Here is an 18,077-nt window from a genome sequence, read left to right as displayed (position 1 = left end):
ATTGCTATTCACTCAGTGTCCTCTTGTAGTAGATGGCCTCTGTTGAGAAATGACATCATCCAAGGTTCACACATGGCACCTAGTCCTGCGACCCATATGCATGCCTGTCTTCCCCAGTCTTCCTCTCTCAATCTTCCCTGATCCTGCGGGGCCAGAGCACTTGACATGAATGCCTGGGCCTGCTGGAGAACTGTCTCATGCTCCAAGTTCCACTCCAACCTGTCAGCCTTCCACGTCACCTGCCAAATGAATTGGTACAACATTCCCACAAGTGAGGCATATGCTGCCTCCAAAGTCCAGAGAGTCTCAGCAGTGCTGTGGCTCTGGCCTCGTGGCAGAGACGGCAGAGTGTGACTTGTCCTTCACTTTCAGGGACATTTCCCAGCATGCCTACAGCTTTAGTTCTCTGAAAACATCACCAAAGTCCATCCCTTTGAATCTTTGTAGGATTTGCCACACAAATTCTGATGCAAATGTGTCTTACCAGGCATCCAGCATGCTTTCAAATTTCCTGTCCACAGGGTCCAAATGGGAAAATATCGTCACAACTTTGGACCAGTATGCTCAGAGTGTCTGAGGAATCTTTGGTGAGCGTCAGGGTGGGCACCACCGGGATCACAGGGAGAAGATGTGCCACTGTCCCTCCCACGGAAAACCCTTTTCAGACCCTCTCTCCTGGTGACCGTGTGGTGCCTCCCCAGATCGGTGTCAGCCCAGAATCTACACCCAGGAACTCTCCAAAGTTCATTTCCTTTCCCCCAAGGATAATAAGTAGCTGTTTTGGTTGGCTTTTCTGATGCTGCGACGAAAAGATCCAACCAGAACAACCGTAGAGGACTAAAGGACTAATTAGGGCACCTGGTTTCAGAGGTCTCAGTCCATAGAACGTTGGCTCCACCCTCGGGGCTCAGGTGGTGTGGAAGAAGTGGGGTGGAGGGAAGCCTCTCACATGGTGATCAGAGGCAGAGAGAGACTCCGCTCTCCAGATACCAAATATATACCCATAGCCACACCCCCAATGCCCACCTCCTCCAGCCGCCCACGGCCTCAGCCACCACTCAGTTAATCCCATCAGGAGTAAGATCGTTTCTCCTCCAAGCCTTCTTGCACTCTCTCGCATGTGAGGTTTTGGGGGTCACCTCACGTCCAACCATAGCAGTGGTCATAGGTACCTTTGGGGAAAGGAATGTAGAGTATTTATAGTATAAATTGTGGTGATTAGAAGGTCCTTCCTCAGAGGGAGGTGGGTTCCGGGTGGGCCTGAAAGCTGGTGAGACCTGAAACTGGGTGAGGCATCTGAGGTCAGAGTCTTCAATTATTTGCACACATCCATTAAGAAGTCCCCTAGTTCACTGCTGATCTTTTGAGTCCCAAGGAAGCCCATGTTCTATCAGCCGTCCCGCAGACACGGTGGCAAAGGGATCCTGGTTGCCTTTCTGGGTATTGTCCAGCGTGAAGGTTTGGTGCCTCCTGCCCCTGACAGCCAAGCATCACTACCTGAGCTCTGCTGGTCCGGGTCCTGACATCTCCTCGGGCCCTGGCGAGTGCAGGTCCATGGCACAGTCTCCTACCTCAACGGCACTACAGAAGACAGCCAGCACCCCACACACCCTGTTGGCGCGTCCCTTGTTGCCTTGGTGAAGAGCGTCCTCTGGGCCTGGCCGGCAGCACAGTCAAGTGGTAGAGGCTCCCATCCCACGTTCAACCCCCTCTCACGCTCCGCCTCACGGGGTCTGGTGATCCTCTGCAGAGGCAGGGCAGCATCTCGCCCTGGCTCACCCCGCCGGCTGGGCAGAGCCGTCTCCACAGTGTCCTTGTCAGGAAGTGAGATCCTGAGAGGTGGGAGCATTGTCCCAGATCCATGAACTCAGTTCAGTTCGGTTCAAGCCCAGTCCCCACATTTCCCCCTGATGCTTGGTGACAAATGTGAGCTCCAACACGGGTAGGTCCACGAGAGGCCATGCATTTCCAGAGCAGGAACTTTATTTCCCCTCTTGGTCTAGGCTGGGACCTGGCCCTAGAAATCGGCCTCACAGAAAGGAGAGGAGATGGGGTGGACCTTAAGTAAAGCAGGCAGCGTGCGGTAAGAACCCACCAGAGCATCTCTGACAAAGGGAAGGGCTGCTTCTCCACGCCCCAGAGGCCTAAACCATCTGCCCAAATATCCCCAACCCAGGTCAGAAGACAGACCCCCTGTGGAGGCCGAGTTTAGCAGAGAACCCTGCTCGGGGTGTGCCTTGTAACAGTGGCATGGATTTGTAAGATGTCCATACATGATACCCAGTTAAACTTGAATTTCAGACAGACAAATAATATTTTAGCACAAGTATGCCCATACAATATTTACTGTGATATTCATGATTTATCTGAAATTCAAATTTGACTGGGTAGGCTGTGTGTCATCTGGAGATGCCACTTTTGGGAATGATATTTGGGGTCTGGTGCTCCACACAGTCTGTTCCCCAGGGGTCAGGAGATGAGGATTTCTTTTTCCCCCCGCACTGGGGATTGAACCCAGGGGTACTTGCCCACCACGCCACATTCCCAGACCTTCTTGTATTTTATTTTGAGACAGGGCCCTGCTAAGTTGCTGAGGCTGACTTTTAACTTACAATCCTCCTGCCTCAGCCTCCTGCGCCACGGGATTACAGGCGTGTGCCTCCACTCCTGGCAGGAGATGGGGATGTCTTGATAACCACTCTGGAGGCCTCCTGGCTTGTGGCCCACACCGAGGACATAGACCTGCCTGAGCCCCTCATCCCTCTTCCCACGCCTGTGTGAAGTTCTTACGATGTGAGTGAGTGATTTTAAATTTAAAAAATGGGAATCAAGTGTTTCCAAAGCCCTGAAATACAATTTGCAGTTTGATAATGAGTTGCAGATAGGGTTTTAGCCAATTTGAAAGGTTAACTTTGGAAGGCTGGAGGAGAAAAGTAACTTTGCACTCAGTACGGAGGCCCATACTGTGTTCCAGGAAGCAATCGGACTGGGTTGGGTTTGTGGGGTCAGGCAGCTGCAGAACCTGGCACAGGGAGTTGATTGGGTTTGGGCTTCAGTGGTGGTGACGGGGAGGGAACTGACCCTGAAGGCCCAGCTTGAGTGAGGGGTCGGGGTCGGGGCCGGGGGCCACAGCTGTGTCTCTGGGTTGGTAAGGTGCCTGGGGATCTGGCCCTGGTGAGGGGTGGGCAGGGTGAGGTGCTACTGGAATCTCGCTCCTGCTTCTGGGTTGGGCTCCAGTTGATGCTGACCACCACGCCCTGTGCTGGCATCAGACTGAGCTGAGAGAGTCTTGTGACATATTTCACTGTGGGGAGAGTCATTATCAAACTGCAAACATTCTGGAAAGTTCAAACAAGACATTAATGTGAAATATGAAGTGCAATTTACACCATTGAAATTGAAATTAGGTCATTTCTGTGAATTATGGAAGTGGAGGGGTGGAAAGAATTGTTCCCGTAATGCCTACACTATCCATTGGGACTTGGGGTAGGAAGCTGCCAGCCACTTGCCACAGGGCAGCACACACTGAGGCTGACTGGCAGAGAACCACTGGCGAGCTCTGCCTGTGTGTTTCCAGGTCTGCCTGCAACAGCTTCTGTGCCCCTGACTGACCTGGCACCCAGAGCTGGTCACCAGTGCAAGGCCTGGGGCATAGTGGAGGTCCAGGCCCAGAGGCTCAGCCCTGGGTGTGAGTTGGAGCTCAGCTGTGTGCTTCAGCTTCCTAAAATCCCCAACCCAGCCGATCCACAGAGGGTAAGCACTAGCTGATTGTGATCCTGTAGCTCGGGCCCCCAGCCTGCTGATACCATGAAATCAGGCCCTCACACTCGCACAGCACTTGCTCAGCACACAGTAGGTCTTCCCTGAGGACCCATCCCCTGCTCTTCTCCTGTATGAACACACAACTGAGATTTCTGGAGGCAGGCCTCCTGGACTGGAGCACAAATCTGTATTGTCCGCCCCATTCCTGAGCCCTTGCTTTCTAAGTTAATTAAACCATTTCAGAGAGCGCCCTGCTCACTGGCCATGTCTCACAAGGCCACAAGCCTGCGTGTCCTGATGGTTTCAGACTCGAGGGCTTCACCTTCTCTGGCGACTCTGGGTGACCGGGGGTCCTCCCAACCCATTGTAGAAGGCATCTCCCTGTGTATTCAACCAAAGAGATGGCATACTGACAAGTAGGTGTTCTGCCACAGAACATCAGGGCACAGGCATTTGAAATAAAATTCAGCAAAGCTTCAAGCAGAAGGGGGAGTGTCCTGGCGCCAGCACACCCCTCCTGGGCAGCGAGAGAGATGGTCTTGGATCAACCCAAGGAAGAGCAAGAGGCTGAGCTGAGTTGGGGTCGCTGTCTCAAAACACAGTGCCAACAAACCATAAGAGCAAAGAAAAAATGACGGCTGTGCAGATGGCTCAGGTCTCAGCCCTTCCTCCCTGAGTCCCACCTTCCCCCCAGTCCCTTCCCCACGGAACCAGGAAAGTGCTGTAAGCTCAGTCCACCTGGGTGGGGAAGGGCAGAGTTCTGTTTGGAAAATGACCATCAGGCAAAGTCAGAATGAGCAGCAATATCAAAATACACTACCATGTGATCACGATTACCGAACAACGTGTTTTCAGCAAATATTTACTGGCACTTGCACTATGCCCCAAGCACTGTGCAGAGGGACAGCCAGGACAACATCACAGCCCCTGCCGCCCTGAGCCCAGAGCAGAGAACTGCAGGTGTTAACCAGGGAACCACACAGACATGGAACTGAGGGCGAGGCTCTGCAAGACCGAGACAAACAGGTGGTCCGACAGCAGGGATATTGTTTCAACAATTCAAAGTGGCTTCAATTTTAGAATTTCCCTTAAAAATCACATACAACCTTCAACTCAGCAATTCCAATTGTAGGATTTTATAATGATAGATGCGTGCATGAACAATGACGTCTGTATCTGTACACTATTTCTACACCATCAATATCTATGTGTTCATGATACTCAGAATTGCCTGGAGTGATATTTGAGGCAGAATTATTTTAAAAGAACAAAAAAATGAAAACCAATAGAAGACTGGTAAGTAATCATGGCAACCCATGCAATGGCTTCTCTGCAATTATTAGAAAGGTGAATTGGATCTAGATCGAGATAGGTGTAAATGGTTCAAATGAATGGGCACTACAGTATTAAAAAAAAAAAAATTTGTCCTTAAGAAACTTACATTTTCAATACCAACTTTTAAGGGTTAATTTTACAACCAATAGTAGTTAGTATAGGGTAAGGAAGTGAAAACCAGATCCCCATGGGCTGTGGCATGGCGGTTTAAGCATGTTCCACCTGTTTACAGGCTCACACAGCTGGGTGGGTGGTGGTAGGGAGTGTCCTGTCCTCACCTCTCAGGGCCTGAAGTGACCAGTTCACCTCCAGTGTGGCGGGCTCAGCAGGCAACTGATGCTCTAACTGGAAGGGCTTGGTGGCTTCTGAAAGCTTTGGATTTGTCCAGTGCTATCAGAGGCTCCCTGAGGCTGGTTCCCGCTCTGCTAAGTGGAGACAGTAATTCCCTCACCCAGAACCTGTCCATTTATTCATACTCCATCCTATTTTGCAGATGTGGAAACTGAGCTGTCAAAGCAGTTCCTGGGGAAGAAAGGTGCCTTTGTTGGATCATTTTTAAAGGACAAGTGAGGGAGGGAGGTTAGGATTCTCTGACGCCCAGACCTGGAGGAAGAGGGTGAAACTCCCCTAAAGTCCAGGGCAGTGCAGGAGGATAAGCTGGCCAAGTGGAGATGCCAATTTGGCTAGGGACCGACTGGGTTTGAAGTGCCCCTGAGCATCCAATCGCTGACCCTAGAGTCCGGAGTAGTCTTTTCGGGGCCGCCCCAGGACGTCCGGGCTCCCTCAGTCCTCTCCGGATCTTGACTGGGCTGGGACAGGCCTACTGGCCCCCGCAATTGGGGCCCGGTCTGTGGCAGGAAACCTTCAAGTGTAAGATGCCACTTACTAATTGGTGGGTCTGCGTAAGGCGCTTTTCGGAGCCTTTCTCCCTGCAGCGATAGAAAGGGAATTAATTCAAGGAGGTACCACGCACTCCCTGGGTACTCAGCAAGCTGGTGCCAGCACCCAGACAATGTTGTCGCAATTGTGCGCGACTCGCAGGTGCGGCTCACTGTCTCCCTGTCATCGCTTTTCCCCCCAAAACTAGCTTGTAAGGAGCCCCAGGGTGTCTGCTCGGCTGGGTCTTAGCCAGAGCCCCAGGTGCCCAGAGATCCGGGAGCGGGGCGAGGCGGGGCGGGGCGCGGAGCACGTGACCTAGGCGGGCGGCACGGGGGCAGGTCGGGAGCGCCTGACCGTGGGCCCTGGCCGCCGACATCCTGGCTGACAGATCCTCATTCTCACTCTCAGGATTCGGAGGAGGAGCAGCTCCAAGGACCCGCTGGGGGCTGAGCGTCCCCGGGGAAAGAGGCTGGTGAGTGCACTGAGAGAGGGAAAGTTGGACCTGGTGGGCTCCGGGACAGGGAGCCCAGGCTCAGGGAGAGTCCGCCAGCCTGCAGCCCCACAGCGTGAATACACCCCACCGCTTCCCTCCAGGCCCTGGTCCAAACCGGTGAAGAGCGCAAGCCCGGCCAGCGGACCCACACCCCAGGCTTCTCCGGGATTCCTTGATCAGACTGACCTGAATCTCTGGGGAAGCCCATTTTGGGGAGAAAAAACAGTTGGTTTTAACCCTCGCAGGGCAGTGCAGGCTGGCTAAGGCTGCTGTCCCCCAAGAGACTCAAGCTGGTCACCCAAGGTCCAGGGCCACCTGGGACAGACTTCCTTTTGGGCTGCCCAGCTCAGTTTGGGGAAGGGAGGCCGAGGACCCTGGCATGGGAGGAGGCTCTCTGGCCCTCTTCTGGACTCTGAGAGCCACAGGATTATGGAACCATCTTTGGCCGGCTGACAGGCTCCCTGGCCCCTCTTACCCCTCGTTGTGGAGAGATGAGAGGATCTGTGGGCAGTGAGCACTGCGGGCATTGTCCCCACTGGCCCCAAGACCCTCGGGATCAGAATCTCACTTGCAAACCCCAGAGATTTCACTGGCACCATTTCTGCGGACCCTAAGTGAAGACTGAAACCCCCCTCATTTCTCCTGACACCTGGGCGCCTTTCCCCGTCCTGTTTTTCTTGGGAAGTGAGTGTTATCTTGCTCACAGATTTCCTTCTGAAGGGCTGAAATGGTAATGGGGGTCAAGACCCCCACTGGCACAGTAGGTGCAGAGGCTGGCACCGCCCAGAGCTGCGGACCACAGGCAGCTGGGCAGTCATGCTGGCCTCTCAGTTCTGAGGGGCCATCACTACCGGGGTGCCCATCCCTCCATGGGGTCATGGGACCTCAGCAAAGCCAAGCCTTTCCTGGACAAGAGCCCTGACCCTGCCCATGTCTCCAGGCTCCTCGGGACCTATCCAGGAGGCATATGTGGCTAATTCCAACCTCGCCCAGCCTCGGTGTCCATCCAAACAATGCGACAATGGCAGGTGCCCCTCAGGACCTGGGGACAGTGCCAGGCACACCCACAGGGAGTCCATGGCTGAATTAAGGCATTAGTGACTGAAAACTTAAAAGCAGCCAAGTGTGTGCCTAGTGGGGTGGGGTAGTGAAGAGGTCCTGGAGCTGTAGGCTAATGGAAAATGGCCTTGGTGCCCTTCAAGGGTGATGGGCAGATGGGGTGGCCCAGATGTGCCCTGGTCTGGGTGGCTGGGGAGCCTTCAGGGGAGCCCACCACTGCCCCCACCCCATCATGATTTCTCTTAATTTTGACATCCTAGCAGCACACTGGGCTGGAGGGCCAGAGAGGTCATGGAGCCCGACCATTGTCCACAGAACAGTTGAGAAAACTGAGACCCTGGAAGGAGAAGGAATCTGTCCCCAATGGCAGGGAAGGCTGTGCCTGAGCGGGACCAGAGCCCAGCTGCCAGCTCTCTGCGGCTGTTCCTAGGTCTGGACTCGCTGAAGAGATGGGAGCGAAGGCTTTAGAGGGGCAGAACCTGTCTGTGGATGAGTGAGAAACTCTCAGAGAGCTGGGGAACAGAGAGAATGGACAGGGTGGATGGGCAGCTGAGCTGCAGGACAGCCACCTGCATGAGCCATTCCAGAGCCTCGAGTTGGTGCCTGGTGCCCTGCAGGGCAGGGAGCAGCCCCCTGGGTGGAAACGCGCTCGTTTTGCTGCTGAGGAAGGCTGGGCTTTCATTCTAGCAGTGGGCATCAGGCCCTGCCCACAGAAGTGACCACCGAGGCCAGCTGTGAGGACATAATTTGGGAGAGCTACAAAGGCTGAAGGCAGAGGGCACCACAGATGGCACCTCTGCCCACACCCATGTCAGCAGGAACACAGCCACACAACACACGTTGCCACTGGCTGGCAAGTGCCCTGCCATTGTTAGCCCGGTATTTAATGAGGGACTTTGACTTTCCAGTTTCTGTTTGCTTGGGTGGGTGCCCACTCAGAGTCAGTGTCCTCCAGTTCCTGGAGGCGGCAAGCCCCAGAGTTGACTAAGCCAGGTCTTTGCTAGGAGAAACACCATTAGAGATTTCCCTTTGATTCAACCAAAATATGAATTGCAGCCTTTAGTGGATGGAAATGACAAGCCCTTGACATTCAGTGATCCGAGCTGAGGCTGTGCGTTCCAGCTCCGCTCTCTCCTTCCTGCTGGTCTGTCCCCAGGTCACCTCCCTCTTCTCCACTCTGACCACTAAACCATTGGAGAAGACGGACGTCTCCAAGATTTGAAATAGGATTAACTCTGAGCAGTGCAGCACACACACATTGAAAGTGTCTTGGTTCAGGAACCTCGTGACTAGGGGTTATCTGCACAGAAGCGGAACGAAACAGCCTGGCGGCGTCCCCGCTGCGCCAGCACACGCCCATCAGCCCTCCCTGCAGGGCAGCTCAGAGCAGCTCTGCACCACACAGGCCTAGCACCTCCCGGGCCGCCCGTGCCCCTTGACAGTTGTGGGTGGACAGGTGCCGGATACAGACCCAGGCTTCGGGGGCCACAGGGGAGCACGACCTGCTGAAGGCTGTGGGTAAGCCTGACCGTGGGGGTGGGGGATGCCCCTACCACACTCAAGTGACCTCAACCTGAGCTGGCCTGGGACAGGCAGAGGGGGCTTGCAATATGTCCCCCAAATGCCACCGACTTGGTTGTGCATTTTAAATGCTACGATCGAACCTATTATCCATCTGATTTTAGATTGCTCTCCAGAGATTGACTTTTTAAAGTGTCCAGCTGCTGTATGGCCCCAGTTCACCAAGGGGAGGACTTGGTGGATAAAGTTCCACCCTGCTGGGAACACTGGCTCTCAACCACTCTCTGTCCAGGAACTGTGCTTGAACAAGCAGGGCCCCTGTAGCAGGCACAGCCATCAGAGAAGCTTGCAGAGGCTCCCTGGCCTCCCGGCCTGCACCTCCTCTCACGAGGGCACAGGCCAGAGCTAAGAATTAGCACTAGAGCAGAACTCTCCAGGGGACTCCCTGCCTGAGAGGCACCAACACACTGCCCTTGGCTTAGCTATGTGGGGTGCGTGCTTTTCAGATTCTGAATGGAAATCGCACAGGTTTGATTTAAACAGCACAGTGTGTATGTGTCCTTGGACTCAGGGCCACTGCTTGGGCCTCCAGTCATAGAGGCTGTTGCCCCCCACGCCACGCTGGTTCACACCCACGTCCCAACATGAGGCTGCCCCCAGCCTTGCTCTAGGCCAACTCTGATGTCCTAGCACCAGCCTGGACCCTTCCCCTGCCCCATTCTGGCAGGGACCACTCAACACAGGTGTCCAGTCCCTCCCTAGCCCGCAGGCTCTCTGACCCCTCTTACGCAGTTCCTGACTTTGTTGGTCTTTGTTATTTGGCTGGGAAATGGGTTTAAGTCCTCAAGAAAGACTTGCTGAGGTCATACGCTGGGTTTCTGGCCTCTGGTCATCCAGAACAGGCCTTTGGGGTCATCCTATGAGGAACAGGCATCAGAGGGGAAGAAACAGGCTCCTCCGTGTGCAGTGGGCAGCCCTGGGGGTCAGTTCTGAGGAGCTGTGACCTTGGCCTCCCTCTGAAAAAGGCAAGTTTGCAGGATAAGAAACATGCACTTTCTGGGTTTTTTTTTTTTTTTTTTTTCTTTTCTTCCTCACACCTAAGGACATAAGCTTCTTATATCAAGGCCTGGAATTTTGACTTCTACTTTAGGAGGAGAGAGAATAAGGACTCCTCATCTGAGGGTCAGCTGCTCATCCGTTCTGAAAATAGAACTTCAATGAATGCTCTCCTTATGATACTCTTTTTTTCCCAAAATGAATAAGCCCCAGTCATGCATCAGATAAGAACTGCTTGTTCACTTCTAGAAGCCAGACACCATGTGTTCTGGGAGCACCAGGAATGCTGGCTTTCCACTGTGCACTTTCCTGTCTAGAATCTGAGTTCAACTGGCAATGTGCAGTTTGCTCCGGACCACGGTGAGTTTCTACAGTCGGCATGCATGGAGCTTAGAAACCTTGTGGTGTGGTGGCAACAATTTTAAGAAATTATTTTCCACCAGTTTTAAGACACATTTTTTTTCTAAAATATTTTGGTTGGCAGCCATGGACCTCTGAAAATTTTCATTTTAAATAATATATGCTAGACAATGTCGCTTTTCATGATTGACCTCTTGTGTGACCAAATCCAAGTACATTTCTGGGGCGAGGCAAATGCTTTTAAGGTTTTCTCAGAAAGTTTGGCACGCGAGGTGGCGCTGGAGCCGGATGCTGGGCGAGATTCAAAGCAAGAGCTGGTCTCTGTGGGTCCCCAGCTCCCACTGGAAGAGCACTGACTATGCACCTTCTCTGATGTCCCAAGGAAATGGGTTTAAGTCCTCAAGAAAGGCTTGCTGAGTCACATGCTGGGTTTCTGGCCTCTGGTCATCCACAACAGGCCTTTGGGGTCATCCTAACGTGACCTTCCCTGGGACTCCCAGTGCCTGGAGCCCAGTTGGTCTGATTGTCACAGCAGAACCTCAGGTCACAGGGTTCCCCTGCAGGTCTGCAGCAGAGTTCTGTGCTGGGGGCATGGAAAGCACCCACTGTGTGCCCAGCTCAGACAGACACTGTCCCCACGGAGCTTAACAGTAACTTGTCTGGCACCACTGTTAGGAGAGACAGGGTGCACGGGGCAGGGGACAGTGAAGGAGTGGAGATGGCTGGGACGCCTCTGTAGGGGAGTGGGAGGAGCTTTGCAGTGTCCCCAGGAGGCCCTCCCTCCTCCCTCCACAGTGGCGCCTCCAGTGTCATACCCAGTAGCAGTGTTGTCTGAAAAGCCAGCAAGAGCACTGTCCTCTGCTCAGCCACCACCACTGCCACCCCTGGCCTGCCCCGTGCCCATGGCCCACCCCTTAGTCCACAGACCAAGGTCCTCTGTGGCTTGAGTGCATGGGTCTCCCCTGAAGCTTTGCCACCCGGAGGGGCCTGAGGACCAGCAGCATTGGCCAGCTCTACTGTGCAAACTGCCCAGGGACCTTGTCAAAATACAGATTCTGAGCCAGAATGGGTGTGTGGGCCCGGAAACCTGCATTCCTAACCCGCTCCCAGGGGATGCTGCAGGCTGCTGGCCACACTTTGAATTGCAAACGAGTTTCTAATGTTCTGCTTATCTTGGTTTCTGACATTTGTATTTTCTTTTCTGTGTCTTTTTGACATTGATGGGGATCAGGTGTGGCAAATTTCAAAGTCTCAAGTTTGACTTTCCAGTTTGTGGGTCATCTAGACACATAGCCCCAGCACAGTGAGGGGGACTGGGTTATCCAGGCCCCTGAGGGCAGCAGCTGGCCATGGGTATGTGTAGGTAATCCTCACGTACACCAGGGCCCAGAGTTCCTGTGGGGCAGCCTCCCTCAGCTGACCTCTCTCAGCAGGCAACGCTGGCTGCCCTGGCCACCTGCCCAGGTGTCTGCCTCTCCCTTACCTGAGTCACTTCTGCCTCACCAGGGAGTGCCTGTTGATGTCCCCAATTGCAGCACAATGCCCTCATGCGGGCATCATGCTGTGTGACCCCAGGAACCTCCCTGCCAAGTGACAAACCTTGGGGAACAAGCTTTTATCAGCTTTGTCACTGGGATCAAACCACTGACTAGAATAGCTTAGAGGAGGGAGAGTGCATGGGGACAGTCGGGACCACAGACAGCAACTTCACTGCTCTGGGCCTGAGGCGGGGCAGCACGTCCTGGCAGAAGGTCCCCGTGGCGGGAAGCTGCTCTGCTCAGTCAGGAAACAGAGAGGGGACGGGCTGCAGGGAAGGTGCCCACTTGCAGGGCAGCCCCCACAGACCCACCTCCTCCAGCCACACCCACAGCTACCACCCCATCCAGTCCATGCAGGACTGATGGGGTCCAGAGCTCACAGTCTCAGCAGCCTCTAATCCAGCCATAGAACCCCCACGTCAGAGGACAGTGACCCTCACAGATGATGCGTATCTCCTTGCGCTTCCTGCCTGGCCATCAGCCCCCAGACCCTGCCCCCAGAGCCTGGGAGGATGTGGAGAATGGACCCTCTCTCTGGGAAGCCTGGGGGGCCGCATTGCAAAGCCCTCACCCAGCAAGGGAGCCGCGCCCCAGGATGGAGAAGCATGACGTTGTCTCCCTGTGGGAAGAGAATTCAGTGGCCCTGCATGTGTCCCGTGTGGAAACTGTAAACAGGGGCTCATTTCGATTTGGTAAACTGGGCAGGATTTATTAGATGACACCGATTTCCAGGCAGGAAACTGAGACACTCGGAGGAATCGTTGCTGTCCCTCCTCTTACTCGAGGACTCGATTGGCATCTGTAGGCTCCCTGGGGCTGACCAGTTGTGACCCTGTGACATTCCAGGTGTGACTCAGACAAGAGGCAGAGATGGGGAGAAAGCTGGACCTTACCAAGCTCACGGATGAAGAGGCGGAGCACATCTGGGAGGTGGTGCAGCGGGACTTCGACCTCCGGAGGAGAGAAGAGGAGAGACTAGAGTGAGTGTCGGTGTCTGGGCCATGAGCCCTGGTCCTCTGACGTCCCTGAGTGCTGTCACTTGGCCACTCCTGGGTAGGTGCAAGGCCAGAGGTGCAGGGTGAGTGGCACTGCACAGGAAGCTGTGCTGTGGGAAATGGCTTTCCTTGGGGGCCTCGGGCATCTGGCTTTTCAGTCTCCTGGGGAGGAGTCAAGGGCAGCTCCCAGGTTGTGCGGGCTTCCCTGAGGGCACAGAGCTGAGGCCGACTCAGCTGGGAGGGCGCAGATGAGCAGGTTCTGGAAAACCAGGAAGTGCTTTCGGAGGAGCTGGAGTCAGGTGCCTACCAGGTACCAAGTGGAGGAGTGGGCGGGCGGCTGGGCGCACACCCTGGGGAGCTGGAGAGCTCTACCATGCAGATGGCGCCGTAGGACTCAGTATTTTCTGGAGGTCAGAAGCCTAAAAGCAGGATGTCCACAGAAGTGGTTCTGTCTGAAAAGCCACTTCCCGGCCTGTTCCAGGGTCCGGAAGGGCCTGGATTCCTTGACGGACTGCCCTTCCTCCTCTCCAAGTCCTCCAGCATGGCATGCCCCCCCCACCTCCACTGTTCTCTCCCCCCCCTCTTTCTCTCCTTTCTCTCTCTCTGTCCCTCCCCACCTGCCCTCCCTCTCTCCTCCCTCTTTCCTCTAAGGACACATGTGATTCCCTCTTGGGGATTCCCAGGCAGACATCCAAGAAAATCTTCACTTCTCAAGATCCTTAATTTAATCACACCCGCAGAGTCCCTGTCACCTTGCAGAATGGCATCTGCAGCTTCTGGGGACTCAGATGTGGATGCTTTGGGGGGGGGGCCATTGCTCAACCTACTTCAGTACTGAAAGCTGGGGTGGGGGAGGGGTGCTGCAGGAAGCCACCAGGAGGGAGGGATTCAGAGGGAGTGAGGCCAGGGCTCTTGACTTGAGCACAGGCTAAGAGACAGACTGGGAAGGAGCTGCCAGGAGGGGAGTCTGCTCCTGAATCACCAAAGGAAGACCTCAGAGCTTAGCCCCACCCACGCAGGCCTCCATGGGGAGGGACCTGGTCAGTGCCACCCCTCAGAGCGATCCTGCTCCCCTTCTGCCCGCCCGGGCTGCTTGTCCTCTCTGGGTTTGCATAGTTGTCCAGCTCCCAGGGCTGGCCTCTGGGGAGGGCCCATCCTGCTGTGCAGCCACGAGCCAGCCCAAGCCTGGTGCGCTGCAGGCCTGACCCCACTCCTCCAGCAGCCAAGAGACCCAGAGCTGCAGGCCCCGCCCTCTCTCCAAGGGCAGAACTGGGTCTTGGGGCCTGCCCTTTTGCCTCCTCCCGCCAGCCTCTGCTGGCCCACTGTCCACAGTCCGAAGCCCTTCCTGTCTTTTCTATTTGGTCTGTAGAAAGCTCAATGTCCTCTGGATTTTTTGACCGGAGCACTGGCTCTCTGCCTCGGTCTCCAGGCTGTGCCAAAGGGAGGACTGAATGTCATCTCCGCCCACGGACACCCTGGCCTTCCCTCATGGGAAGAGCCGCCTTCCCAGGGGATGGCTCCTACCCCATCTGAGCGCAGGCCTGGCTCTTGTTGGCCTTTATTTTAAATGGCAGCTGGCAGAATGCAGGGGAAGGGGATCCTGGCTCTCCAGGGAGCAGAAGGAGGGAACCAGCAGGAGTCCCAGGCAGGCACTGTGTCCCCAGGGACTCTGGTGAGGCCCTCCCCTCCTTCAGTGGTGGGTTATGCAAAGTGGTTTTGCAGAAATCCCACACTCTCGCATGCAGGCCACTCTGTCTGACATGAGTCTTTCCTGATTCCATGCCCCATTGGTCATTTCACACTGCAGAGAAGAGACACCCAGGTAACCTGTCGGTGCTCCTAGGGAAGGGGCCTGAGGACCCGTCTCCTGCTGAGCCAGCCGCAGACGGGTCTCTTTGCCATTGGCTCAGAATGAGCAGGTCAGGGCAGTGCAGTTGGCTGACTCTGCTGTCTTCTGGAGGCCATGTGATTAGGGAATGGGCTTGTTAGCCACCCCAAATGCTGTCACACCACAGAGCATCGTGTTAGAGTGTAAGTGTGCAGGGAGGCCACATAGGGAAGGTCAGCCTCAAGGTCAAGAACACTGAAGCCCCTGTGGCCCTTACCATTCAGATCCAGACCCAGCGGGTGATACCCTTGGTGGGTGAGAATCACACCAGCAGTGGAGGGTGTGGTGCCGGACCGCCCAAGTTTCTTCCTCTTGGTTTTGTCTTAAATATGCCACAAAAGTAGAGCAGCCTCTGCCCCTAAGAAGCCCCCTTACACTTTCCAGCTGACCCCAGGAGTGGCAGGCCCGGAACCATGTTCACAAGGTGGGTAGATGGGCACCACCGAGTCAGACCATGTGGCTTCAGTTCTGCACAGTCTGGGTCATGCTGACACTCGGACAGCATGACCTTTGAAACAGGCAGGAGCAAGACTGGCTTCTCACCACCCAGACTGGGTCTGCAGTTTGCAGACCTGGCTAGAGCTGCACAAGTCTCTAATGACACTGAAGATCATTTTATTTTTTTATTTCATTTTTTTAGAGAGAGAGAGAGAGAGAATTTTTAAGAATTTTTAATATTTATTTTTTAGTTTTCGGCGGACACAACATCTTTGGTTTTTTTTGTATGTGGTGCTGAGGATCGAACCCGGGCCGCACGCATGCCAGGCGAGCATGCTACCGCTTGAGCCACATCCCCAGCCCTGAAGATCATTTTAAAATAACAAGCCCCTCCCCGCAGTCTGTCACCAGTGTTAACCTGCCACCTCACCGGGGTCAACGCTGTCATCCTGTCTCTCTTCCCTGGGTTCCCCTGGGGCCACTACCGTGCTCCCCGGTTCCTGATTCCTTAATCTCTGAATCACAGTGGACTGAGTGAGGACCCAGAGTAAGTGGCAGGAAGGAACTTAGCGACTCAGGAAACGTCCAGCTGAGCTTTTGATGTATTTGACCTTCTCTAGAAGGGACAATGAACTCCTGGACCTGCCCAAAGAACCTGCCATGGCTGTTGGCAGAACAAAGATGGTGGGAAAGTTGTGACGTCGATTTGGTCGCACAACAAACCATCTGCCTCTGGGAAAGAGCCTAAGGGCTGTGAGATGCACAGGCACTCCCTGTGAGGGCCCAGGGACAGTCGCCAGGGAGTCAGTGTGCCAAGAAGTCCCTTTGCCAGATAGACCAATTCAAAAGCAATCAACCAGGAAAAAAATGTTAATTTTCATATTTACAAAGTTAGCAGAGATGAGTTAGTCAGGTGGCTGCTCAGTGTCCCTCCCTCCCCTTCATGTGAGTGTCCAGCTGCAGGGATGGGTTTCGGGTGGGCTCTGGCAGTGATGCCCACACCTGTCCCCTTGGTGTCAGGGCAGCGCATCTTTGATCGTCTCCTCTGTCAAAGCCAGTGGCAAATGAGCTGGTCCAGATCCCTAATGTGCCAGAGAGCAAAGGCCCTGTGGCTGTGAGACCTGGTACCCAGCATCCTATCCCCTTGGTGAGGCCTGTGCTCTCTGCAGACTGTTCTGAACCACTCCCCAGTAAAGCCCTCAGGGAGGACCTGTGGCCACCAGAAGGCAGAGGTCACGTCCAGTAGTGGAGGCCAGTCTAGCTGTGCTCTCCTGGTAACCCATGCACAGCCAGTCTTGCGGCTACAGGGCAACCGGGGCAGCCTTCTTCTGAAGGGCCAGCAGGGATTCTCTGGGCTTCAGCTCCTGGGTGGTGGGTGCTGCCGCTGAACCCTCGGAAGAGCTCTGCTTGCAACCGGCAGGGCGGCCGTCTTGCTTCAGAGCAGACCCAGGCAGTCGCCGTCCTAAGCGACTGGGGACCAGGGAGCCCTGCTTGCTGCACTGGGTGCCCCAGTACCCCTGCTCCCCTCCAGCACACGGGACTGTGGGCCAAAGACTCAGAATGATCTCAGAGGTACAAAGCTGGGATGTTAAGGCCACTGGCATCAGGAGAATGATTTAGGGCAGAATCAACTTTGTCCCCTCTCCTGGCCCCCCAGTGCCGGGCAGGCGCCGTGATGAAAACATGTCTTCCTTGGGGGAACTTTGAGAAGACATGCAAGGGCCTCCCTGCCGAATGTGCTGACTGGCACCTGTGGCTCGCGTGGGGAGAAGGCTCCAGTGGGGTGGGGGGAAGAGACCGAGTTCAAAGGGGCAGCTCCTCTCTCTGACAGTCTCAGCCTGTGCTCTCCTGCAAACCAGGAAATGTCCCCGGTTCACCCAGGGGAGGGACCAGCTGGATCCAAAGACCCAGCCCTGGGGAGTGGGCTTGACCATGGTGACGACAATGGCAGGGAGGAGAGCCAGGTGGAGGACACCAGGAAGGCTGGTGGCAGGCCACACCCACTTCTGGAGCAGGCCACACCCACTTCTGGAGCAGGCGCCAGAAAGGCTCCTTGGAAAGGGGACTCTGCTCTGTTGGAAAACGACGCTTTAGTCTTTCTCCTTTTTTGCATTTAGTTCAGGTCTCATGTCACAGGCATCCCCTGGGGACAGCATGAAGGTGAGAGGGTTTTAGGTGCAGCCTCCCCATGGAGGACCAGAGCACAGGGCCAAGGACGGGGCCTGCCCTCTGCAGGACTGTGTCCCCTAAGAGTCCAGCCAGCTCTGCAGAGGGGACCCTTTGTTATAACAGTGCTGTCAGGGACTTCCCAGTGGAGTCAGAAAAGCCCCATTCCTGCCTACACTGGTTGCCACAGTGCCACGCGGCCCTTGCCTCTGGGCAGAGCTTTGGTGTAACAGGTCCTCTTTCAGGATGAAGGGACCGTGCTGAACCACACAGGTACTTATATCCTAGTGTCATCGGACTCATCACAGATTCCCCAAGAAGCAGGGCTCCCCTGAGAAGGGAGATTGCACCCACACCCTTTGTCCCCACCATCCCAGTCCCTCCCCAAAAGCTGCAATGTGGGAAGAGACCCTGGTCTCTTCCCACATTGCCTCCTAGCTGCCCAGCCCACCCTGGGGCCAGTACAGAGAGCGGTGGGTCAAGGGCCAGCCACCCCGGGGTACCCTGGGAGAGCACATGCATGGCACTCTCCGAGACCTTCATCCTGACCCTGCTCATTGAGGTCACCCATTCCCAGACTCCTCAGA

At 55.1% G+C, this 18,077-nt stretch overlaps 1 protein-coding gene across 1 annotated transcript in view; it reads left to right on the top strand.

Annotated features, from left to right (window-relative positions):
- The first annotated feature begins 10,383 nt into the window (after window positions 1-10,383).
- Mlph (melanophilin) overlaps window positions 10,384-18,077 on the top strand; it is a 41,307-nt gene continuing 33,613 nt past the window's right edge. The window contains exons 1-2 of the mRNA XM_076866308.2: window positions 10,384-10,465; window positions 12,850-12,983. Of these exons, the coding sequence (XP_076722423.2) occupies window positions 12,874-12,983 (110 nt within the window). The 5' untranslated portion in view covers window positions 10,384-10,465; window positions 12,850-12,873. The remainder of the gene's footprint in view (window positions 10,466-12,849; window positions 12,984-18,077) is intronic.

This window comes from Callospermophilus lateralis, chromosome 9, assembly GCF_048772815.1.
Source record: "Callospermophilus lateralis isolate mCalLat2 chromosome 9, mCalLat2.hap1, whole genome shotgun sequence".
Classification (NCBI taxonomy): Eukaryota; Metazoa; Chordata; class Mammalia; order Rodentia; family Sciuridae; genus Callospermophilus; species Callospermophilus lateralis.
The sequence above is the reverse complement of the archived record's forward strand: the minus strand, read 5'-3'. Positions and strand labels throughout refer to the sequence as shown.